Source organism: Notamacropus eugenii, chromosome 3, assembly GCF_028372415.1.
Source record: "Notamacropus eugenii isolate mMacEug1 chromosome 3, mMacEug1.pri_v2, whole genome shotgun sequence".
Taxonomy (NCBI): domain Eukaryota; kingdom Metazoa; phylum Chordata; class Mammalia; order Diprotodontia; family Macropodidae; genus Notamacropus; species Notamacropus eugenii.
In genome coordinates, this window is record NC_092874.1 from 261692591 (window position 1) to 261716581 (window position 23991).

At 36.6% G+C, this 23991-nt stretch overlaps 1 protein-coding gene across 3 annotated transcripts in view; it reads right to left on the reverse strand.

The window, feature by feature from the left end:
• PPFIA2 (PTPRF interacting protein alpha 2) overlaps positions 1 to 23991 on the reverse strand; it is a 684724-nt gene that overhangs the window by 223139 nt on the left and 437594 nt on the right. For all 3 annotated transcript variants that reach the window (XM_072655483.1, XM_072655485.1, XM_072655484.1), the window contains one exon: positions 9992 to 10156. In XM_072655483.1, coding sequence (XP_072511584.1) covers positions 9992 to 10156 — 165 coding nt within the window. The remainder of the gene's footprint in view (positions 1 to 9991; positions 10157 to 23991) is intronic.

Genomic DNA, 23991 nt, shown 5'->3' on the forward strand with positions numbered 1-23991 from the left:
TTTCTCTCATCTATCTATCCATCACCAATCTGTCTATATTTGTATCTACAACTGAACCTGAGTTCATCAGCACAGGGACCTTCTGGACAGTTATCTCCTCTACAAATGAACATCAACATCACCTCTCCCAGATAGCCCTTGCCCTCATGGAGCTACATTTAAATAGTAGAACATAATACAGATAAGGGACGCGCAGCTGAAAGTGGGTGATAGCATGTGCTATATGGAAAGATGTGGACAGGAGGTAGCATGGTTGGGGGTCCAAGACCTAGTAAGAGAGGGCTAAATGCCATTAATCAGAGCCCAGTGGAAGTCCTAGGAAGAGGAAATATATAGTGATATTTCATTAAGGAGCTTAACTCAATGCCTAGTATATAGTATATATTTAATAAATGTTTATTGCCTGTCTTCCTAATCAGAGCACAGAGTCTAGGGAGAGATGTTAAAGTTCTGATGGAAGAAAGAGGATGAAGAAGACAGAGTTCAAGTGACTTAGAGATGTCTAGTAAACTGACTGGTCAAAGGTAACACCATTAGCATGTATCAGAGGCTGTACTTGAACACAAGTCTTCCTGACTCAAGATCAGTTTGCTATCCTTTGTAGCATATTGTCTCTCTTCAAAGTTTATAATTTGTAAATCATATTTCCAATCTAAAAAAAATAAAAGGAGAAAAATAGAGATAAGGCCAATCTCTCCATAATGACTTAGTAAATTAGAATTGATCTAAATCCACAGAAGAGAATTCATCCAAGGTTTTATGAACATATCAATCCCATTCCTTTTTTCCACTGAGATTTTAATCTTTGTGTGAACATGAATTCTTGTGTTGAGCTTTGTACTTGACTTGGGGTTTCCATTAGAGTTTACTGTGGGCCTCACAAAGATGTCTGAGACAGGGAAGAAGGAAAGGGATAAAATGTTAATTGATTCAAAGAGTCTGATAATCAAATTGGAAAGATCTGACATGCAGCTTAATTCTCAAACTCTCCACCATTCTTCATATTCTTTACATCTACCTTATACTTTAGATTTCAATGTACTTTGATCAATATTTTCTAATTTGGTTCTCACAATGTTCTCGCGATGTCATCAGAACCACTATTACTTTTCCCTTCCCTATATTACAAATAAGAAAAATAGGTTCAGAAAAGTCATGGCTTTCCTATGTTTGCATGGTTAAAATTAGCTGGACCATATTAAGAGCCAAGCTTTTTTGACTCAGAACACAACATAATTTCTACTATGCTATGTTGCCTCTCAGGATCCTCTACATGGATAGTAGGGGGAAAATCTGTGCTATGGAAATATACCTTGTATTTATTTTTTTTTTTTCTAAGAGGGAAAATAAAATGCTATCTTGAACTATAAATATCTGCAAAGAAACAAACACATTCCTTACCTCAACAAAAAATAAAATAAAAAAAAACACATTCAGGTGAATTTGGGGAAAGAATATTCTGAAGTACAACATTTTAAAGAATTAAAAAAAATGGAGAGTTTAATATCTTCAAGGACTTAAAGTAGACTTAGGAGATCTGCTTTGATGAATGGATAAAATGATTCATAATTAGCATAGTTATTTGTACTTTAAAAGCACTCGAACTCTCCAGTGCTTGAAAATGTTTTTTCTTTAAGCAACGTAGGCATCTCCCATGAAAATCTTACTTACATTACTGTTTGACTTAGCAAAGTTTTTCTATTTGAATTCAATAAACATTTTTAAAATATTTGCTATGCCCAAATAATCACATTTGGGGAATTTACTTAGAATTATTACTATTTTGCCACTTTTATTTTAAAATTATTATTAGTTCATTATTTTACCATTATTATTGTTAAAATCAACAAAACAATAGATCAAGTTCTAATCTGTAGTATTTGCCAATTTCTGAAGCATAAATATTCATTGCCATTTTGGTTGGGGAGGTGAGGTCCATATTGGTTTATAGACTCTCTTTCCATGCAGGTCATTGAGGAGAACACCAGGATGGAAAATTATACCATTTATGTTCTAAAATCATGTACAAATGTAAGCTATAGATGATTCTTTTTTTGGAATTTTCACAATTTTGGATTAGCAGAGGCCCAAAATGGCAATTTTGTAATTCAGTAGTTTGATACTGCACAATTTCAGATTAGTATAACCTGCTTTTTCATTAGTATTATTGGGTGGTGACCCCTTATACTACTTTTTTAAAAATTTCTGGGACATAAATTCTCTTTTAACTTTGACTTCTGCCCTAGCTTTGCTTCCTCTACTTTTAGGTGGGGACATTGTAGAAGGGATGTCTGCTAGGTCATCTTAATGCATGTTTGTAAATAAATGGTAGATATTGACACAGTCGACATCTCAAGTTTGTTTTCCTGGGATACAAAGAGAATCCCCAAAATTCACATGCAGAATATTCCACAGTACTGGATGTCTGGAAAATTAAAAATGAATGATAATGATTTGTGGCATACGTAAATATTCTAATATCTAAAATGATATGGGAAACCCTGAATTTGACAACGTAGTACCAGTTAGTTCCATACCACCAGAATATCATCAGTCTCTGACTTCAAAGATTCACATTTTGCTTTTTTCCCCCATTCTACTAAGAAGAATGAATATACTTTTCCCACCACAGAGCTGTGTAGACAAATGACTTGACAATCCAACAAGGATTTATTATACACTTTCTGTATGTAAGATGAGATAAAAAGAAAGGGGACATTGCCTTCAGGGAGATTACATATTGGATTTTAGTGTAAAAAAAATGCCATATTGGATCAGTTCCAGGACTATTCTCTACAAACTCATCCTGAAAGATTAAGGCTGTCCTCTAGGTGCCACCAGCGTCTCTTAGTAAAATGTTATGATTCTGTCATTTGGAATTTCATCTTAACCCTTTTTTAATTCATTTGCATTTTCAGACCATAAGCTCTTGCAAGGATCATGAATTCCATCTTTTTATTACCAGAATGGAAAATAATATCTATTTTAATGCCCATAAGGACTCAGGGTGGGGCTCCCTGGTTCCAGTGTTCTACAATACTAGAACACTGGAATTTTCCTAATACAGATGAATTGAATGGGTTCCCACCCTGCCCTGTCCCTCTCTACCTCTTTTTTAATTCATGTCTTTCCAGATGGGAAAATATATATACATATATACATTATGTATATGTATATATATGTACATTTATATACATATATATGTACACACACATTTAGATTATCCTTATTCTATAATTCTAGAAGACTTGAATCAGGGATAGTCTCTTGAGCCAACAAAGAGAAATTTTCTTATTTTATTTATTTTTTCTTTTTCGTTCTTTCTTTTTTACTTTTTAACATTCATTTCCACAAAATTTTGGGCTCCAAATTTTCTCCCCATCTCTCCTCTCCCCGAACCCAAAATGCCACGCATTCTGATTATCCCTTTCCCCAATCTCCCTTCCTTTCTATCACACCTCTCCCTTCCCTTATCCCCATCTTCTCTCTTTTCTTGTAGGGCAAGACAGATTTCTATACCAGTACTTCTTATTTCCCAGTTGCATGCAAAAACAATTCTCAACATTTGTTCCTAAAACTTTGAGTTCCAACTACTCTCCCTGCCTCCCTCTCCACCCATCCCCACTGAAAAGACAAACAATTCAATATAGGTTATATATGTGTAGTTTTACAAAAGACTTCCATAATAGCCATGTTGCGTAAGACTAACTATACTTACCTCCATCCTATCCTGCCCTCCATTTATTCTATTCTCTTTTTTGTTCCTCCCCAAAAGTGTTTACTTCTGATTACTCCCTCCTCCCATTTGCCTTCCCTTCTATCATCTCTCCCCCCCACTCCACTTATCCCTTTCTCTTCTACTTTCCTGTAGTGTAAGATAGATTTTATTCCAAATTGAGTGAGCATGTTACTTCTCCTTAAACCAAATGTGATAAGAATAAGCGTCATCTTTTCTCTCTCATCTGCACCCTTTTCTCCACCATTGAAAAAATTTTTTCTTGCCTCTTTTATGAGAGATAATTTGTGCATTTCTCCCTTTCTCCTCCCAATATATTCCTCTCTCACCCCTTAATTTTATTATTTTAGATATCATCCCTTCCTATTCAACTCACCCTGTGCTCTGTGTGTGTGTGTGTGTGTGTGTGTGTCTGTGTTTATAATCCCTCCAACTCCCCAAATACTGAGAAAAGTTTCAAGAGTTGCAAATATCATCTTTCCACGTAGGAATGTAAATAGTTCAGCTTTAGTAAGTCCCTTATGGTTTCTCTTTCCTTTTTGCCTTTTCATGCTTCTCTTGATTCTTGTCTTTGAAAGTCAAATTTCCTACTCAGCTCTGTTCTTTTCATCAGGAATCCTTGAAAGTCCTCTATTTCATTGAATGACCATTTTTTCCCCTGAAGCATTATACTCAGTTTTGCTGGGAAGGGATTCTTAGTTTTAATCTTAGTTCCTTTCACTTCTGGAATATCATATTCCAAGTCCTTTGATCCCTTAATGTAGAAGCTGCTAAATCTTGTGTTATCCTGATTGTATTTCCACAATACTTGAATCATTTCTTTCTAGCTGCTTGCAGTACTTTCTCCTTGACCTGGAAACTCTGGAATTTGGATACAATATTCCTAAGAGTTTCTCACAAAGAGAAATTTTCAAAGTGAACTCCTCCCTCCCTTTCACGATTTTCATAATTTCAATGAAACACTGCTTTCTGAGAGGAAACATGATGTGTATAGAGGCCTTGTAATTGACTACAAAGTCCTGCCTCTAACATACATAGGCAAAGATCTGCTGGTAAATGTTTAACAACCAGCACTCAAACAGATCACAAATGTTTTGTTGAAAGTGTATTATTTGTGGAGATGTTTTTCATGATTGCACATGTTCAAATTATATCAAACTGCTTGCCCCTTCAGGGAAGGGAGAAGGGAGGGAAAGAGGGAGAGAGTATGGAACTCAAAATTAAAAAATAAGAATGATAAAAATATTTTTCATGTAAGTGAAAAAATATTCTTCAAAATAAAAAAGAAAAAGTAGTATTAACATTTTCTCCATCACTTTCTTGAGACTAGAAAATCAACAAAACAGTACACCAGGCTCTAATTTGTAGTATTTACAAATTTCTGAGGCAGAAATGCTCAAAGGAAAATTCAACAATCTTCTTTCTTTAGCCAATTGAAGCTGGTTCTAGCACATCCCTGCTACAGGTATATGAAGCAGATAGGTTACTCAACCTTGTAATATCCCTGACAGTTCCCTAAAACTCTAATTTCAGTATGAAAGGCCAATTTGCCCTGGTCCAGGAAGTTTCCTCACTGGGAATTTCAGAAAGTATCTACAATTAAAATGGAGTTCTCTACACAGATGAAATTAATAGGTTTTGACCTTGTCTTATCCCCTAAATCAGAAAATTCTATTTCTTTTTGTTTTACTTAAAATTCTTTTTTATTGAAGATTCTCTTTCTATCTTTATATAGAACTAATTATAATTTTATTGTATCATTTTTGAGGAAGAAATAACTGGAAGCATACCCGCCCCCCATATTCCAGAGGCAGATTCCATAGAAGTTCCTCATGTGAGCCAGCCATGCCTCCCTTTACTCCCTTCTGTCCTTTCATGCCCTAGACAAGGACTATGAACTTTTCATCTCCAAAATTAACCCCACACACATACCCCCTCAATGCTAAGTGCTTCATGTGGTGCCCTATATCCACTATGATTCACTTTACTATCCATCATCTTCTCACTAGACACTCACTTTAAATCCATTTTCTCTTCTGGCTGTGGAACCATAATTTGACCAACATTGTTATTACTACATGAAATTTGTACATGTTAACCTGTATATGTGTCTCCATTTTCCATCCTTAAAGATTTCCAAACCAAAATATCTATCTCTTAGGCCACCACCCCACCATGCTTGCTGTTTAAGCTCTTTGGAGAGTAGGAACTGTTTCCACATTTATATTTCTATCCACAGTACTTAGTACAGTGCTTGGTACCCAGTAAGTGCTTAATACAATTAAATTATTTTCATTCATTCACTCATATCATTGGGCTTTAAAATTCTATGATTTTGAACATATGAAATATTGCTTACTTCAAAGATTTATTAGATCATCCCTATGCAGTCCTTTCCGCAATTCTGAATGCATTACCTTCATTCCTTATAATGTAAGTTTCATGAAGGCACAAACTACCTCTAAATTTATATTTTAAGTGTCTAGTAAAATACCTGTCAAAGAGTAGGCACTTGTGAAATACTTGATAACTGATTTTTTTAGTCTGGGTTTTTATGAATTTCTCCATGCAAAAATGTGACTCCATTGTACCTGATCTTTTGGTAAGGATGGGCTTCCCCACACTTAGCTGAGTTCTTCCTAAACACATGGCTCATTGATGTGCCTGGGTTTGTAGAATTTGCCAGCTTATGATCCAGTGGCACAGCCAATGAGAACTCCAGGTCCTCTTGACACCAAGATATAGCATCAGAGGAAGATGTTGGTATAGAATATAACATGGTAACATTGTATCATAGATACAGAACTGGAAAGCACCTCAGAAGCTTTCTTATCTAACTCCATTTGAAAGTTGTGGAAACAGGCATTTTACATGCATAAAAACTGATACAGTATTTAATTCATTTACTCAGTAGGCAGTATTATGGGAAGTAGACTAATACGTTTTAGGTGGGAAAGAAGGGAATGCCTGAGATATCCATATACTATTCCCTTATTCTCTCTCTTTAAACTATAACTAGTCCCCCTCTCTCAATGGCAAGTCAAAAAGCATTTATTAAGCACCCATGTGGTAGGCATTTAGTAAGCACCTATGTGCTAGGCATTGTGTTGAGCACAAGGTTTATAAAGAAAGGCAAAAATGAAGCAAACAGAAAAAAATAGAGGTAAAGAAAACATGCTTTATGTATTCTGTTAAGGGGTAAGAAGGGATGGCTTAGTCAGTCTGAGAGTGAAATAAGTTAAGCAGAAAACATTTCTATTATGCATTAAGATGTGTGAAGTGGCTTCTGTGACTAAGCTGGATCATTATTCTGTAAAGTGGATTTTGTGTTTTACATAATGAGGAGAGTGAGGGCTAGAATCTTAGAGATGAATGGGACCACTGAGGACATTGATTTTATCTTTTATCTGAATCCTCTTTACAATAGCCTTACTAAATCAGAGATTAGTTGATTCACTGGAGAAGAGAGATGCACGAAAGAATGAGAGAAGAAAGAGGAAAGGAAAGGAGGAGGGAGAAGCATGGGTACTATGGTTAAGATCCAAGCAGGAGAAATATTCAATCAACTGGGAGGTGGCATTAAAAATGATCAGTTGACTCAAATAGCTTTGTGCTTGAGGAAGCCAAGGATGATTTCTTCACACGAATAAACTATTTAAGGTACCCATAAAATAGCATTTGGTTTCTAACCTCTTCTTTTAGTACTACAATAAACAGTATGTGCTTAATGTTTTCACTATAAGGATAAATATTATCAAGGGATTCTGCTTTGGTCAACATTTTATCATTTTCTATCAGTATTAGGAAAATTAAAATCAGCTTCCAGAAAGAATAAGCCATATCTTAGATTTTAAAAGAAAAAAGAGAAAAGCCTACATCATCCCAGCATTAAGCTAAACAATCATTCCATTTCAATATATGATAATATTATATTTTATATTTCCCTTCCACCATCCTTACAAAACCAAATATCACTTGTCAGACTTCTAGAGTTAATAGGATTATTAACAAAATCATGGGGTTCAATCTCTCTTGGGATGCAGGAAGAGATGTTGAAGAAAAATGAAAATGTCCATTGTTCTTTTTTAGGTATATGTATTACTACGTCATTCTCCTCCCCAAAGAGGAGCCATCCCCTGTACAAACTCTATATTATGGAACAAGGCAAAATAAAGCAAGATGTTGCCCATGTCCAAAAATGTTTGCCTTATTCCTTGCTTCTATATCACATCTCTGCAAAGACGTGGAAAGTGTGATTCATCTTCAACCTTCTGAAGTCATAATGGGTTGATACTTTGATCAGAGTTCTAAAGTCTTTCAAATCTTCACTTCAGCTCACTCCTTGGTCTACTCTGCCACCACATCAACTACCTCCCCCATTACACAGAGTCCTTTGCCCTGTGTTACCCTCCTTCCCTACCCAGCCCCATTATCAACTAGTGACAGTGAAGTTTTACATTTTTGTCTTCCTCTTGTTTTTGTAATGATTAGCACAGTTCCTGGCACATAGCACATGTATGACAAATGTTTTCTCTACCTATATCTAAAATTGTTTTCTTTTATGTATTGTACTCCTTATGAACATTCAAATTGGTGTTTTTTGAGAATTTTTAATTTCACAATATAAAATACAGTTATCTATCTATATGTGTGTATGTGTCTGTATGTGTATGTACATACACACAATATTGCTGGGCATATACACACATACACACATACACACATATCTGTCAGACTGTCCATCTGTCTATACCCAGCAAGATTGTGCTTCACAGTAAACCTTCTTTAATTCAGGAACAGGTACCATGATCAAAGATTGCTTTTTTTTCGCATCATTGCTAATTATTTTGGTGACAATCTGTGATTTCAGTGATACAATGAAAATCTCCTTTGGTTGAGTCCTTTCACTCAGCTCAATAACATGCCTATAATTTATCACCATATATAATTTCCTTGGAAATTAATAAGTTGAATGATATGCCCATGTTCATATAGTCACTATGTGTTAAAGCTGTGATTTGAACCCAGGACTAGTCCTCTGTCTATTATGTCTCATAAAAATTGTATTTATAGACTCTTCCTGCCAAAATTCCAAAATAAGATTTATTTATGAGCTTAAAACTGGCAGCCTGCTAAGTAAGAATACAATTCTGGTACATGAAAAATGTTAATGAATCAATTGTTGACTTTGACAGCTAAAATGAAAGACAAAATATAATTCATTTCTCAAAAATCTAGAGGGCAAAATTATGGTTATCTTCATGCATATGTTGCAGATATCTTGCCCTTTCTGGAAGAATGAAAAAAGTTGAGGGTTGAGAAGAAATACATGTATTAACAAAGAGCACACATATTTGCATTGGTACAAAGTGAATAAAACTGCTGCATAATCACTGGTTCGGAATTGAATGTTCATGACCTGTCTCTTACTTCACAATGAAATGTCAAAAAAGTCCTGAGCTTATATAACACCAAAGAGGACACAGTACATATTTTTTTTAGTTCAGTCTTTTAAATTCTACAAAACTGAAATCAGACCATAAACCTTAATAATCTCCAAAGGGTATTACACTCAAACTGGCTTATATATGTCACTAGAATTTATTTCAGCAACAGCAATGAAAAAGCTTAAAGCTACTTTCAAAAAATGCCTCAAACCATGTTTTTTCTACTGATATCTTATTTGGTTACATGGAGTGATTTTTACAGAATTTAGTCTAAGCCTTATGAAATTGGAATAGTAGAGCTAAGAAATGCAACCTTTAGGCAAGGATCTCCATCTAGGAAGGAAGAAACTGTTGTCTTCTTTTGTTTTTATTTTTTTTTAAACAGTGATAGCTTTTGTTTTTCATAGCTGAAGTTTCCCTGCTGCATTCTAACCCTCTCACATCCCGGAGAGTTACCCTTTATAATTAAGATTTTTTAAAAATTGGAAGAAGATGAAAAGAAAAAAAAACAACCTACAATAATATATGTGAGCCCTGATAGGGTATCTGGGTCAGCATTATGAAATTACAAATTCACATTACGTATGACCAACTCTGTTGGGCTACAGATAATAGACTGATGAAAGGCCTATGATAAAGTTCAATTGGAATATCAAAGACTTTGGTAAACTCGGAATTTTTCATGCCCATTTAGGGAATCTCTTTGAATGACTTACTTTAGGAAGACATGTACTTCAGTGAATCAAAATGTAAGAATGCCATGAAGGAGAGAGGAGAGTTAAGCTGAATATGTCTTTCCATACTGTACCTTTTCATCCAATGCCTTGTGGTGCTCAAACAGGGATTTCAGGGCTTTGAGAACCTCGACTTCACTGGAAACACCTGATGGGGACTGGGCTTGCCTTTTCACCACAGTCATTCTTAGTGACCGCTCATGTCTTGAAACAAGGCACTCCAAATGCTCCAGTAACAACTATTATTAGGAAACAAAAGAAAATACAGTTAGAGATTTTTTCTCATATCTAAATGTTATTAGCATTACAGTGACCTAGAAGGCCTAACCATAATGGTTTTGTCAGCCATCCGTGTCCCAAGATGAATTGTAACTGGAGGCAGTATTCTAAGATGAAAGCAGTGATCATCAAATGAAAGGAAAGGGGGGGGGGCAGAAGGAGGAATGGAGGAAAGCAGGGAAGGAGGGTTGGAGGGAAGGAGTGAGGGAGAAAGGAAGGAAAAAAAGAAGAAAGGAAGGAGGGAAGGAAGGAAGTACTCATTGGTTAGGGAATGGCTGAACAAATTTAGCTAGATGATTGCAATGAAATACTAATGCATAAGAAAAGGAGAATTTGAAGAATTCAAAGAAACAAGAGAAGGGTTCTATGAACTGATGCATAATGAATCAATCAATAAATCAACATTTATTAAGTCCATACAATGTGCCAGGCACTATGCTAAGTGTTGGAGCAAGCAAAATCACAAGGATACCATCTCTCAACCTAAAGAAAGCAGAACCAAGAAAACACATATGCAATGACCACAGCAATGGGAATGGAAAAAAACAAATGAAACCAAATGTTATGAAAGTATAATGAACAAACTTAGCTTCAAATAAGTGAAAAGAAAAATTGCCTGCTCTCTTTCTCTTTTCAGAGGTGGAGGACATTATGGCAGGGCAATACTTTAATTCCTAGCTGTCTTCTCACTGACCTTCTTAGTGTGGGATCTCCATTCCCTACCTTTTGTAATTCTGAAGGTATAAATAAATAAATGTTCACCAGTGTTCCTGGAGTTTGTCTGTCTAAGTAACTGTATTCACCATCCCTGAAACTTTCACCCCAAATACCTCCTATTTGTTAGTTAACAGTCCTACCTCTTCCTTCTCTCTCTCTCTCTCTCTCTTTCTGTATATGTATATGTATGTATGTATGTGTACATATACATATAAATAATGTATGTACATATGTATATATGCACATGTGTACACACACTATGTATATATACATGTATATGTATACACAGGTGTGTATGTATTCACATACATATATGTGAATAGAAGTTCCTAGAAGGAAGGGACTCTGTGGATCCATTGTGATATGTTACCAATTTGAGGACCTATGAGGCTACTATTACTTGTTTTGCCTTCTTACTAAATAAGTCATTATGTTTTAAGATTTAAAAAAGTCATCATTCTGCGTAAAGGAAATTGCATCATTTTGTGCTCAAAAGCTAATATGGTAAGCAGAGAGGCTTACCTGTAAGACCCTGAGAGGAACTGAGTATAATGGAGTGGCAGTCTTTGGTGGAAACCTAGACCTACCAGTATGAGGGCAGACGGGTATTACTGAGGTAGCTCAGTGGGGGAGAGGTGTGAGATATTAAGGCTAGTATAATATTACACAGGAAAGGCCAGACTTTTTTTCAAAGTGTTGGTTATAGTTCCTTCTTTTTATTTATTTATGTTTTTTGTTGTTGTTAAAAGAAGTGGCTCTCTTGCAGTAGAGAGGTGCACTGGGAAACGTAGGTGATGCAAAAAAAAAAGATACTAAAAGTTTCAAAATAATGATCATCATCATAATTCTTATTATCCCTATCATTATGTATCCCTTTCATTGCCTAATCTAGGTACTAAATGAATGTCTGTAGAACTGAATTCAATTCTCTTGCTAGCACAAATTGTGTTTCAATTTCTATTAAATTAAGTGACCTATTGTTGAAGGACATGAATTTATATGAGGGCACGCATGTCAACTGTAGAGAATTAGACAGCTGCAACAGCAACAGTCTGGATTTATCTTGGCATCGCTAATCTTAATAAGGTTCTCTGGCTCAATAGAAAAAGGGAGGCTTTTTTCTATGAATTCCAAGGAATGTTTCAAACACAATTTAGCTTTCCTCTTGTGGTTTATGACCCCTGAGATGGATGAAATTATAGTTTTATTATTTATAACTGACATTAAGATTGAAATCACAGGTGAGGGCTTTAGATATCCAAGTCAAACACCATGGAGGATTACATAAGGAAATTGTGTTGGGGGCAATCTAACTTAGTGGCACAAGAATGAAAAAAAGAATTACTTTAGTTGGTGGGAAATAAGCACATATCAAATTATTCTAATCACAAGTCATGTCTCCAAAGCTCAATATTCAAGACCCCAGATAGTGAGGATATCAAGGTTTATTATTTTAGGTTATTTGGCTGAAAAAGAACAAAAACTTCCAAACCTTGTTTACACACACACACACACACACACACACACACACATTCAAGTAAAAAAAAAGATAAAGCACTTTTCTTTGTCCCACCTTTTTATTTCCTTTTTATTTTTAAATTAACTCACATTTCTTAGTTACATAGTGGAGGGAGCACTGAGCCTGGAGCCAGGAAGACTTGAGATCGAATACAGCCTCAGACGCTTCCTAGCTATGTGACCCTGAACAAGTCACAACCTCTGATTGCTTGACGAAAAGATCCCTAAAAAAGAAATGGCAAACCCCTCCAATATTTTTGCCAAGAAAATCCTACGGACTCTCATTTGCCTTGCCTAATCTGTTACCAAGACCTGTTAATTTTACCTATGGAACATGACTCATCACCTTTCCTCTGACTTTGCCACCATCTAGATGCAAGCCCTTGTTTCTTCTTGTCTGGGTTATTGCTTTAGGCTTCTAGTTGGGGCTGTTGTGTCTGCTCACAACAATCCATTATTCAGCTGTTAAAAGGCTCTTTCTAAAGTACAGATCTGACCATGTCACACCCATACTCAGTAAACTCCAATGGCTCCCAATTACCTCCAGAATTAAATATAAAATCCCATGTTTGCATTTAAACCTGCCTTCCTCACCTGCTCCCTCACAAGACCTTTCCAATTATCTTATACTTTACCATACTCCCTCTATTATCCCAATTCTACACAATCTTCCATTTAATGACATCACCCTGCTTGTTGTTCCCCCAATAAGAAACTCCATCTCCCAACTCGATATAATCTCACCAGTGGCTTCCCATAGTTAGAATGCCCCTTCTTCCTTCCTCTGTCTCCTGGATTCCCTGATCTCCTTTAAGCTTAAGATAAAATCTCACTTTCTTATCCAATACCTTTTCTAATACTCTTTAATTTCAATGCCCTCCTACTATTAATGTTTATATATATAATATAATTTATATATATTATGTATGCCTGTATGTGTGTATATATATGCATAAATATGTGTGTACATGTATATATATGATGTGCATGTATATATATATGTAATTTCTTTCATTAAATATTACTCAATTACATGTAAAAAAACCCCATCATTTACAAAAAAAAAAATGAGCTCCAAATTCTTTCCCTCCCTACCACTACTCCAAAATCCTTAAGACCAGTAATTTAATATCAATTTTACAAGTGAAGTCATACAAAACAAATGCAAATTGTCAATAAATCCAGTATACAACTTGTTTCTACTATGAGGACTTTGAGAGCAGAGGCTATTGTTTATGTTTCTTTGTCTACCTAGTACTTAGTACTGTGCCTAACACCTAATAAATATATTTATTGATTGACAATTTGGAAGAAAATGAGAAAAAAACTAAACCTTTGTAACAGATAAAAATAGTGACACACACAGAGTAAAAATGAAGGTGTGGAGCAGGATCTATTTTACTTTAGCTGAAGTAAAAAAGACAGGGGTAGCCATCACAATCTCAGACAAAGCAGAAGTAAATATAGATCTAAAAGAGCTAATAAGAGAAAATACATTTTACTAAAACGTACCATAGAAAATGAACTAAGCTTTGGCATAGGCCCAGAAAGGGATAACAGTAATATCAGGGAAAGGCTTTCAGAATGACAATGCATCCAAACTGCACAGGATTCAAATTCTCAAAGCAAAAGTTAAATGAGTTACAAGAGGAAATTGTAAAACTATACAAGTAGGGGACCTCAACTTTCCCCTCTCAGAATTAGATAAATCTAATCACAAATAATAAAGAAGTTGAGGAGATGAATAGAATTACAGAAAAGTCAGATATCATAGACCTCTGGAGGGGGGGGATGAGATTAATGAGAATAGAAGGGAATATACTTTTTTCATTTGTACATAGCATCCTTCTCAGAACTGACCATAATGCAATAAAAATTAAATTAAAAAAAGCATTATGGAAACATAAAATAAAAAGTAACTAGAAACTAAATAATAAGCAGATCAAATAACAAATCATAGGAAAAATAAATAATTTAATTGAAGGTAATGACAATATTGAGACAAAATACCAGATTTTGTAAGATGCAGCCAAAACAATATTTAAGGGAAAAATTACATATATGTGTGTGTGTGTGTGTGTGTGTGTGTGTGTGTGTGTGTGTGTGTGTGTGTGTGTGTGTAATTAAAAAAGAGAGAAAGAGCAGACTAATGAATTGGACATCCAACTAAAAAAAAAAAAAAACTAGAAAAAATACATCCTTAATTAAACATCAAAATGGAGATCCAGAAAAAGCAAAGGAGAGATGAATACAATTGAAGGTAAAAACAAAACATAAATGTTGAACTAATAAATAAAACTAGGAACTGGTTTTATGAAAAAGAAATAAAAAGAAAAAACTGGTTAATTTGATTTTAAAGAAGAAAATAAAATTATTAGTATCAAAAATTTTTTAAAAGGCAAATGCACCACCAATAAAGATGAAGGTAAGGCACTTATTTGGAGCTATTTTGCCCAATTACAGGTCAATTAGAATTTAGTTTCATTATGAATAGGAATTTTTTCATTCTTTGCCCTTATATTAACAGTGCTTACAACTTTTTCTTTCATGTAGAATACACTTGATAAATGGTTGGTTATTTGACATGCAAAAATCCCCTAAAATTATTATGTAAAATAAATTTTAAATAATTATTTTATGGATGAAAAAACTGGGGTCAAACATGACTTAAGGTCAGATAATCAGTAATATTTTTTTATAATCATTTCCCCCAATAAAGTATCTAAAATAATTTCCCACAAATATTAATTCAAACAAGAAAAAAAGCCAAGATATTTTTAGTTCAAAAATAACTATTTTTAGGCATGAGTGCAATTTCTGGAAAGTTACAAACAAAGAAAGAGGAAAAGAAATCATATGTGCAAAACTATTGAAAGATATTTTTTATAGTAGGCAAAAACTGGAAAGTAAGAGCAAGATCACTTATTGAGGGATAGCTAAACAAATCATCATCTGCGGATCTAATGGACTATTATCATGACAGAAGAAATTATGACCTATACAGTTTCAGAGGAAACTGCTAAAACCTTTATGAACTGATGCAAAGTGAAATGAGCAGAACTAGAAGAATAATTTACGCAATGACAGCAATATTATAAAGAAAAAAACAAATTTTGAAATATTAAAGGTCAAACATATTATCCATGTCTTGCCAAAGACATAATTCATTTCATAATCCACATGTGTTTAGATATAACCAATGTGGAAATTTGTTTTGATGAACTATGAAGATTTGTTATCAGAATTTTCTTTGTTTTTATTCCTCAGAAGAGAGAGGGAATAATAACAAATAGAAAAGCAGTAAAAGGTGTGATGAATTGCAACAATGAGAATGCTGCATACCTGAAGCTTAAGTTATACTAACATATGACAAAGACATCTGATAAAAAATTATGAAATAAAAGCACCAGGTCTTGAAATAGGAAGACCTGAGTTGAAATTCGACTTTAGACTCTTTCTAGCTGTGAGATTCGGGGCATGTCACTTAAACCTCTGTTTGTCTCAGTTTCCTAATCTGCAAAATGGAGATAATAACAGCACCTATATTGCAAGTATCAAATGAGATAAAAATTGTAAAGTGCTTAGCACAGCGTCTAGCACAAAGTAAGCTCTATAAAAATGGTGGTGGTGGTGAAGAAGAAAGAAGAGAAGGAGGAAGAAGAAGGAAGGAAGAAATGAAAGAAGCAAGGAAGTAAGGAAGGAGGAGAGGGAAGAGGAGGAAGAGGAAAAGGAGGAGGAGGAGGAGGAAGAGGAGGAGGAGAAGGAGAAGAAATGGATTTTGACAATTTGCTTGCAACAAATGGGTATTCTAGTAATAAAATGAGCTTCATGTCTATTTTAGATCAGCGTGTGAAGCTGCTATTTATTTGCTCTTTATGTGTTTATCCTGATACAAAACCTGCTCAACCTATCAGTATTTTGTAAGAAGAGATAGTCCCAAACAGTTGAAATACACATTCTTTCATGCCCCAGCTTCCATGTAAACTTTCTCCACTCAAGAAGATAAGAAATTACATCATCACTAATTAAGTGAAATAACGAGCTGGGTTAAATATTATATTTTGTGGTTACAAATTCTTTCAAAATTAGCATTCAGAATCATAACCACTACAACTACCATTTACTTAATAATCATTTTTCAGTTTGACTGAAGAGCAGTATTTTAGCACTTAAGGAGAAATAGAATTTAGAAAAGACACCAGCTGAGTCCTTGTGGATTTTTTTTCCATTTCAGTAGGGGAGATAAGGCATGCCCTAAAAAGATAATCATAATATACATTCTGTGATAGATGAATTAGTGCTATCTCCCCTTATTATAATGGAAATTCCAAGAGGGCCCAGGCTGCATCACTTTTGTATCTGCATTAAGAGTGCTTAGTACAGAGCCTGCCATGTAAGGACAGAGATAGGGAATGAACTTGTGCTTTCATTGGTTTTGTGATTTCATTTCCTTTCTAGGAATCCTTGTAGGTCAATCACTTCTCTGCAATTTATAGTCACAGAGAGCTGCCTAAATCATTGAAATGCTAAGTCATTACATGTTTCAGATGGGACTTAAATTCAGGTCTTCCAGTTTTTGAAATCAGCCCTCAAAGCTGCAACCACACTGCTTCTTGTTTGGTAGATAGTAGGTACTTAATTACTTGAGACAGCTAGATGGGTCAGTGGATTAAGTGCTAGGCCTGGAGTCACTTACCAACTGTATGACCCTGAGTAAGACACTTAACCTTTGGTTGCCCCAATCCACTGGAGAAAGAAATGTCCTACCACCCCAGGATTTTTGCCAATAAATCCCCATGGACAGTATTGGAATGCTATGGTCATGAAGAGTTGAAAATGGCTGAACAAGAAGTAGTTCATTAATGCTTTTCATTTATTAATATATGAAGTCAATGGAAGAAGGCCTTTATTGATTAGGAAAAAAAACCCCAAACATAGAAGCCTCCTTGGAAGAGAAGGGAGCCTTTAAAGGATGTGTAGGATCCTAGAGGTAACGAAGAGAAGGAAAAATGTTGTTCCTGCCTTCACAATATACATATACCTCTTTCTCTACTCTTAAAGTTACCATCTTATTTTAGATTCTCATCACCTCTCACCTGAAATATTGCTACTGCTTTCTAACTGGTCTCCTTACATTCCAATCCATTCTCTACTTAGCTGACCATGTCTCCTTCCTGCTCAATAAACTTCAAAGGCTCCTTAATACTGCTAGATTCAAATAAAATACTCTTCTGTTTGGCATTTAATGTTCTTTATAACCAAGTCCCTTCCTACCCAACAGGTTCATCCTATATAATTCCTCTTTCCATAGGCTGAAATCCAAGCACACTAGTCTCTCTGGTCTTCGTACATGGCAGACCTCTTTCAATCTCCAGGCCTTTGAACTGAATGTACTCCATGGAAAGAATTCTCTTTCTCATCTCTGGCCTCTTAGTTTCCCTGCATTCTTTTAAGACTTAGCCCAAATTCTACTGTCTATAGGAGGTCTTTTCCAGCTCAGCTCCCAGATGTTAGATCATTTACCTGTAAGTTAACCTTCCATCTACTATAAAATAAATGCCTATTAACTGACTGCCAAGAAGAAATTAAGGGGAAAGCATGAGGAAAAGAAGAGGAAGAGGAAAATATTAGACAAGTTTGGGGTCCCTCTGTAATATGGACATAGAATATGTAGTGGGAATGAAAGAAATGAACTTTTTTTTTAATGAGATAAGGTAAGAAAGCAAAGAGAGGGCAAAAATATTTTAAACTCTGGGTCATCTTTTGAACATCACTGACCTTATTACCTCAAGAATGTGTTTATGTAAATAAGAATGTTCATTCTACATACAACTTATATGTGGGATGTTGTATGTTTGGGAGAGGGAGTGACTCATACATTTCTCAAAGTTTTAGAAAGGTCAATATTATTTATCATATTAAAGATGCTAAATATTAATGGGCTTGACAATATCAGGTTGCTACGGACTTTGCCTATGTAAGTTATGTATTTGGGAGGAGGAAGCAATGCAGAGAACAGGAGTTGACCTTTCTCCATTACTTTAGAGATGTACATTCTTTTTTTTTTTTTTTTTTTTTTATTAAACTTTTAACATTTATTTTCACACAATTTTGGGTTACAAATTTTCTCCTCTTTTTTCCCCCTCCCCCCCCCAGACCCAAGTTTTCTAATTGCCCCTGTGACCTATCTGCTCTCTCCTCTATCCTCCCTCCCTGCCCTTGTCTCCGTCTTCTCTTTTGTCCTGTAGGGCCAGATAGCTTTCTTGACCCCTTAACCTGTGTTTCTTGTTACCCCGTGGTAAGAACATTACATTTGGTCCTAACACTTTGAGTTCCAACTTCTTTAGCTCCCTCCCTCTCCACCCCTTCCCCTTGGAAGACAGGCAGTTCAATATAGGCCATATCTGTTTAGTTTTGCAAATGATTTCCATACTAGTTGTGTTGTATAAGACTAACTATATTTCCCTCCATCCTGTCCTGTCCCCCATTACTTCTATTTTCTTATGGTCCTTTCCCTCCCCATGAGTGTCGACCTCGTGTTGCATTCTCCTCCCCATGCCCTCCCCTCTATCCTCCCCCCCATCCTGCTTGTGCCCCTGTCCCCCACTCTCCTGTATTATGAGATAGGTTTTCCTATCAGAATGAGTGTGCATTATATTCTTTCCTTTAGTGGAATGTGATGAGAGTAGATCCCATGTTTTTCTCTTGCCTCCCCTCTTTATCCCACCACTAATAAGTCTTTTGCTTGCCTCTTTTATGAGAGATAATTTGCCCCATATAACTTCTCCCTTTCTCCTCCCAATATTTCTCTCTCACTGCTTGATTTCATTTTTTTTTTTTTAGTATATGATCCCATCCTCTTCAATTCACTCTGTGCACTCTGTCTCTATGTATGTGTGTGTGTGTGCATGTGTGTGTGTGTGTACTCCCACCCAGTGCTCAGATACTGAAATGTTTCAAGAGTTATGAATATTGTCTTTCCATGTAGGAATGTAAACAGTTCAACTTTAGTAAGTCCCTTATGATTTCTCTTTGCTGTTCACCTTTTTATGGTTCTCTTCATTCTTGTGTGAGAAAGTCAAATTTTCTTTCCAGCTCTGATCTTTTCATCAGGAAATTTTGAAAGTCTTCTATTTCATTGAAAGACCATTTTTTCTCCTGAAGTATTATACTCAGTTTTGCTGGGTAGGTGATTCTTGGCTTCAGTCCTAGTTCCTTTGACTTCTGGAATATCCTATTCCATTCCCTTCTATCCCTCAATGTAGAAGGTGCCAGATCTTGTACTATCCTGATTGTATTTCCACAATACTTGAATTGTTTCTTTCTAGCTGCTTGCAATATTTTCTCCTTCACCTGGGAATTCTGGAATTTGGCCACAATGCTCCTAGGAGTTTCTCTTTTTGGATCTCTTTCATGCGGTGTTCTGCGGATTCCTTGAATATTTATTTTGCCTTCTGGTTCTAGAATCTCAGGGCAGTTTTCCTTGATAATTTCGTGGAGGATAATGTCTAGGCTCTTCTTTTGATCATGGTTTTCAGGAAGTCCCAGAATTTTTACATTGTCTCTCCTGATTCTATTTTCCAGGTCAGTTGTTTTTCCAATAAGATATTTCACATTATCTTCCATTTTTCGAATCTGCGCAGTATGTTCTGAGATATCTGTCTTTCTCGAAAAGTCCAAAGCTTCCATCTGTACCATTCCAGATTTGAGAGATCTATGTTCTTCAGTAAGCTTTTGAATCTCCTTTTCCATTTGGTTAATTCTGCTTTTGAAAGCATTCTTCTCCTCATTGGCCCCTTGCACCTCCCTTGCCAGCTGAGTTAGGCTAGTTCTCAAGGTGCCAATTTCTTCAAGATTTTTTTGGTTCTCCTTTAGCAGGGAGCTGATCTGTTTCTCATGCTTCTCCCTTATCCCTCTCATTTCCCTTCCCAGTCTTTCCTCCATCTCTCTAACTTGATTTTCAAAATTCTTCTTGAGCTCTTCCATGGCCCGAACCCATTGGGTGGGCTGGAACACAGAATCCTCGATTTCTGTGTCTTTGCCTGATGGCAAGCATTGTTCCTCCCCATCAGAAAGGAAGGGAGGAAGTTTTTTTTTTCTCCGATAAAGTACCCTTCAATAGTTTTATTTCTTTTCCCTTTTCTTGGCATTGTCTCCACCTAGTGGCCTGACCTCTGAATGTTCTCCTCACACCCACCTCGCCTCCTGGTCCTCCCAGCCAGCGTTTGGGGACTGAGATTCAAATGCTGCTTCCCGCCTTAGGATTTTTGGCGGGGGCAGGGCTGCTATTCAGTGTGAAAATTAAGTTCAGGTGCTGAGGTCAGGGGCAGGGCCGCCTCTCTGGCTCAATTCCCTCACGAGGTTTATGCACAGACCTTCCACAATGGATCCAGGCTCCCATCCGTTTGGGGAGCCCCCGTCTGCAGCCGCCTCTCAGCCCCCACCTCCCGGGGGGGGGGCCCGAGCCATGGGGGCACCTCACTCCCCTCTCAACCCGCCAAAGAGACTCTCTCACCTACCCCCGTCAGTCACCTGTTGGTGGGGGGCCCGTGCAGCTGCTGAAGATCCCGCCTCCGGATCCCTCTCAGAACTTTGTCTCTCGGAGCCGAGGCCGCCGTCGCTGCCGCAGGTCCGGGCTGGGCACCGTGTCTGCAGCGAGACGGACCTTTTACGAGAGGTTTGCAGGTCCCTCTGTGGGTGGGGGGACCCGCGTGGCCGCTGGAGACTCCGTTCTGCAGCCCTCTCAGATCTCTTTCCCACGGTGTCGCTGCCGCGGCAGGGCTGCTCTCCTCTTCCCACCCCGGCGCCCAGTCCCCAGCGCGAAGGACCCCCCGCGAGAGGTTTGCAGGTCTCTCTGGAACAGAAATCTCCCTCGCTCCAATATTCCGTGGTCTCTGGGTGCAGAATTCGCCCTGGGTTAGTCCCCTCTGCCGTTCTGTTGTTTGTGGGTTCGGAGCTATGTGTATGTGCGTCTTTCTACTTCGCCATCTTGGCTCCGCCCCCCGAGATGTACATTCTAACTATTTCTTATAAGATCACAGATTTAGAAATGGGAAGAAGCTCTGAAGTCATTAAGTCAGACCCTCTAAGTCATTAAGTGACACCCCCTCCTTCGAAAGATGAGGAACTTGAGGCTCAGAGTTATTTCAGGGTTATATGACTAGTTATTATCTGAGGTGTGATTCAAAACTCAAATTTTCCTGGTGGCAAAGTCCAGATGGACCTGAGTTTGAAAGCTAAATCTGCCAATTACTATGCTTACCATGTGATTTTGAAGATATCACTTAACTTCTTTTGCCTCAGTTTCTTCTTTGGTAAAATAATACAGTTGGACTAGGCTAGGTTTTTGTTGCAATCACTTCCAATTTAAGATCTACGAATTTGTGAATTTTATATACACACACATATGTGTATATATGGTAATTGCTCAATATGTTTATAAATATATAGATTAACACAGAATTATGAATATGCCAAAAATATACCTACATTGGTAGGCACCTAATAAATGCTTATTGAACTGAATCCTCAGTTCCATTCTACAACTACTTGCAGTTTTATACTACTTTTATCTCCAAAAGATCTGAGCATTACTGATAACCACGATGGTGTGGTTACTGATCTAGAGTGAAACATCCTTGAGAATGAAGTCAAGCAGGCCTTAGGAAGAATTATTAACAATAAGGTTAGTGGAGGTAATGAGATGCCATCTGAGCTATTTAAAATCCTGAAAGATCACACTGTTAAAGCGCTGCACTCAATATGCAGTAAATTTGGAAAACTCAATATTGGTTACTGGTCTGGAAAATAGTTTACATCCCAATCCTAAAGAAGGACATTGCCAAGGAATGTTCAAATTATCAAACAATTGTGCTCATTTTACATACCAGCAAAGTTATGTTTGAGATTCTGAAAGCTAGTCTTCTGCAATATATAAAGTGAGAATTACCAGAACTGCAGGCTGGTTTTCAAAGAGGCGGAGGAACTAAAGATGAAAATTGCCAACATTTGCTGGATTATGGAGAAAGCAAGGGAGTTCCAGAAAAATGTATTTCTGCTTCATTGAGTACACTAAAACCTTTAACTGTGTGGATCACAACCAAATGTGGCAAGTCTTTAAAGAGATGGGAGTATCAGATCATCTCACTGGTTTCTGATGAACCTGTATGCAGTTCAAGAACCAACAGTTTTAAAACTCAACATGAACAATTTATTGGCTAAAGAAAAGGTTGAATATTTTACCTGATTTAACATATGTAGAGTACAACATGATATAAAATTCCAGGCTGGAAGAATCACAAGTCAGAATTAAGGTTGTTGAGAGAAATATCATCAATTTCAGACATGCAGATTATAACATTCTAGTGGCAGAAAGTGAAGAGGAATTAAGAAGCTTCTTGATGAGGCTGAATGAAGAGAGTGTAAAAGCTGGCTTTTAGCTTAACATCAAAAAAGCTAAAATCTTGGCAACTGGTCCCATCACTTCATGGCAAATTGGAGTGAAAAGAAATAAAAGCAGTGTCAGATTTTATATTCTTGGGCTAAAAGATCATCGCAGACAGTAACTGCAGTCAAAGATGAAAGACACCTGCATGTTGGAAGGAAAGCTATGGCAAATCTGCACAGCATACTAAGAAACAGAGACATCACCTTGCTGACAAATTTCCATATGGTCAAAGTTGTGGGTTTTCCAGTGGTAATGTATGGCTGTGAGAGTTGGACTATAGTAAAGTTAAATACCATAAAATCGATTCATTCAAATTATGGTACTAGAGAAGACTTTTGAGAGACCCCTGGACAGCTAAGTGATCATATCAGTCGATTTTTAAAGAAATTAATTAAAAGTGCTTATTAGAAAGTCAAATACTGAAGCTAAAGTTCAAATACTTTGGTCACATAATAAGAAGATAGGACTCATTGGAAAAAAAAAATAAAACCTTGATGTTGGGAAAGACTGAAGGCAAAAAGAAACGGGGATGGTAGAGGTTGAGATGGATAGTCAGTGATACAGAAACCAGAAACATGAATGTGGATAGAATTTGAGAGTTAATGTAGAACAGGTTGACTTTCTATGGTCTGTCTGGTCATGAAAAATCAATAGGACAGAATAACTGAACAAGAGCGAACCTAAGATCAGTACATCAGGTTGTTATGATAAAATAAATCCTAAGAAGAAAAGCATATGTAAAAAATGACATAAATCTAAAAACAATATTAATGGCAAGATGGCATAATGGAAAGACAGCTGGACTCAGAGCTCTAATCAGGAGGGCCTGGGTTAAAGTCTCTCTTCTGGTACATGCTAACCATTGCCACCTTGGGCAAATCACGTAACTAGTTCCAGGAAGCCCTCTAAAATTGCAAGTTTCAGAGTAACTGCTGATCTACTTTGGCAAATGTAGTATCCCTACTGGGATAAAAATGTATGAGAAAAACCAAGGTTCAGACTAAAAAAAATTAAAATTAAAAATCTCCCTGCCATTTAACTCCCCGGTTATAAAGATAAAGATGGGAAAAAGCAGATTTTCCTTCAATGTGCAGGTTCTATTGATCTTAATAA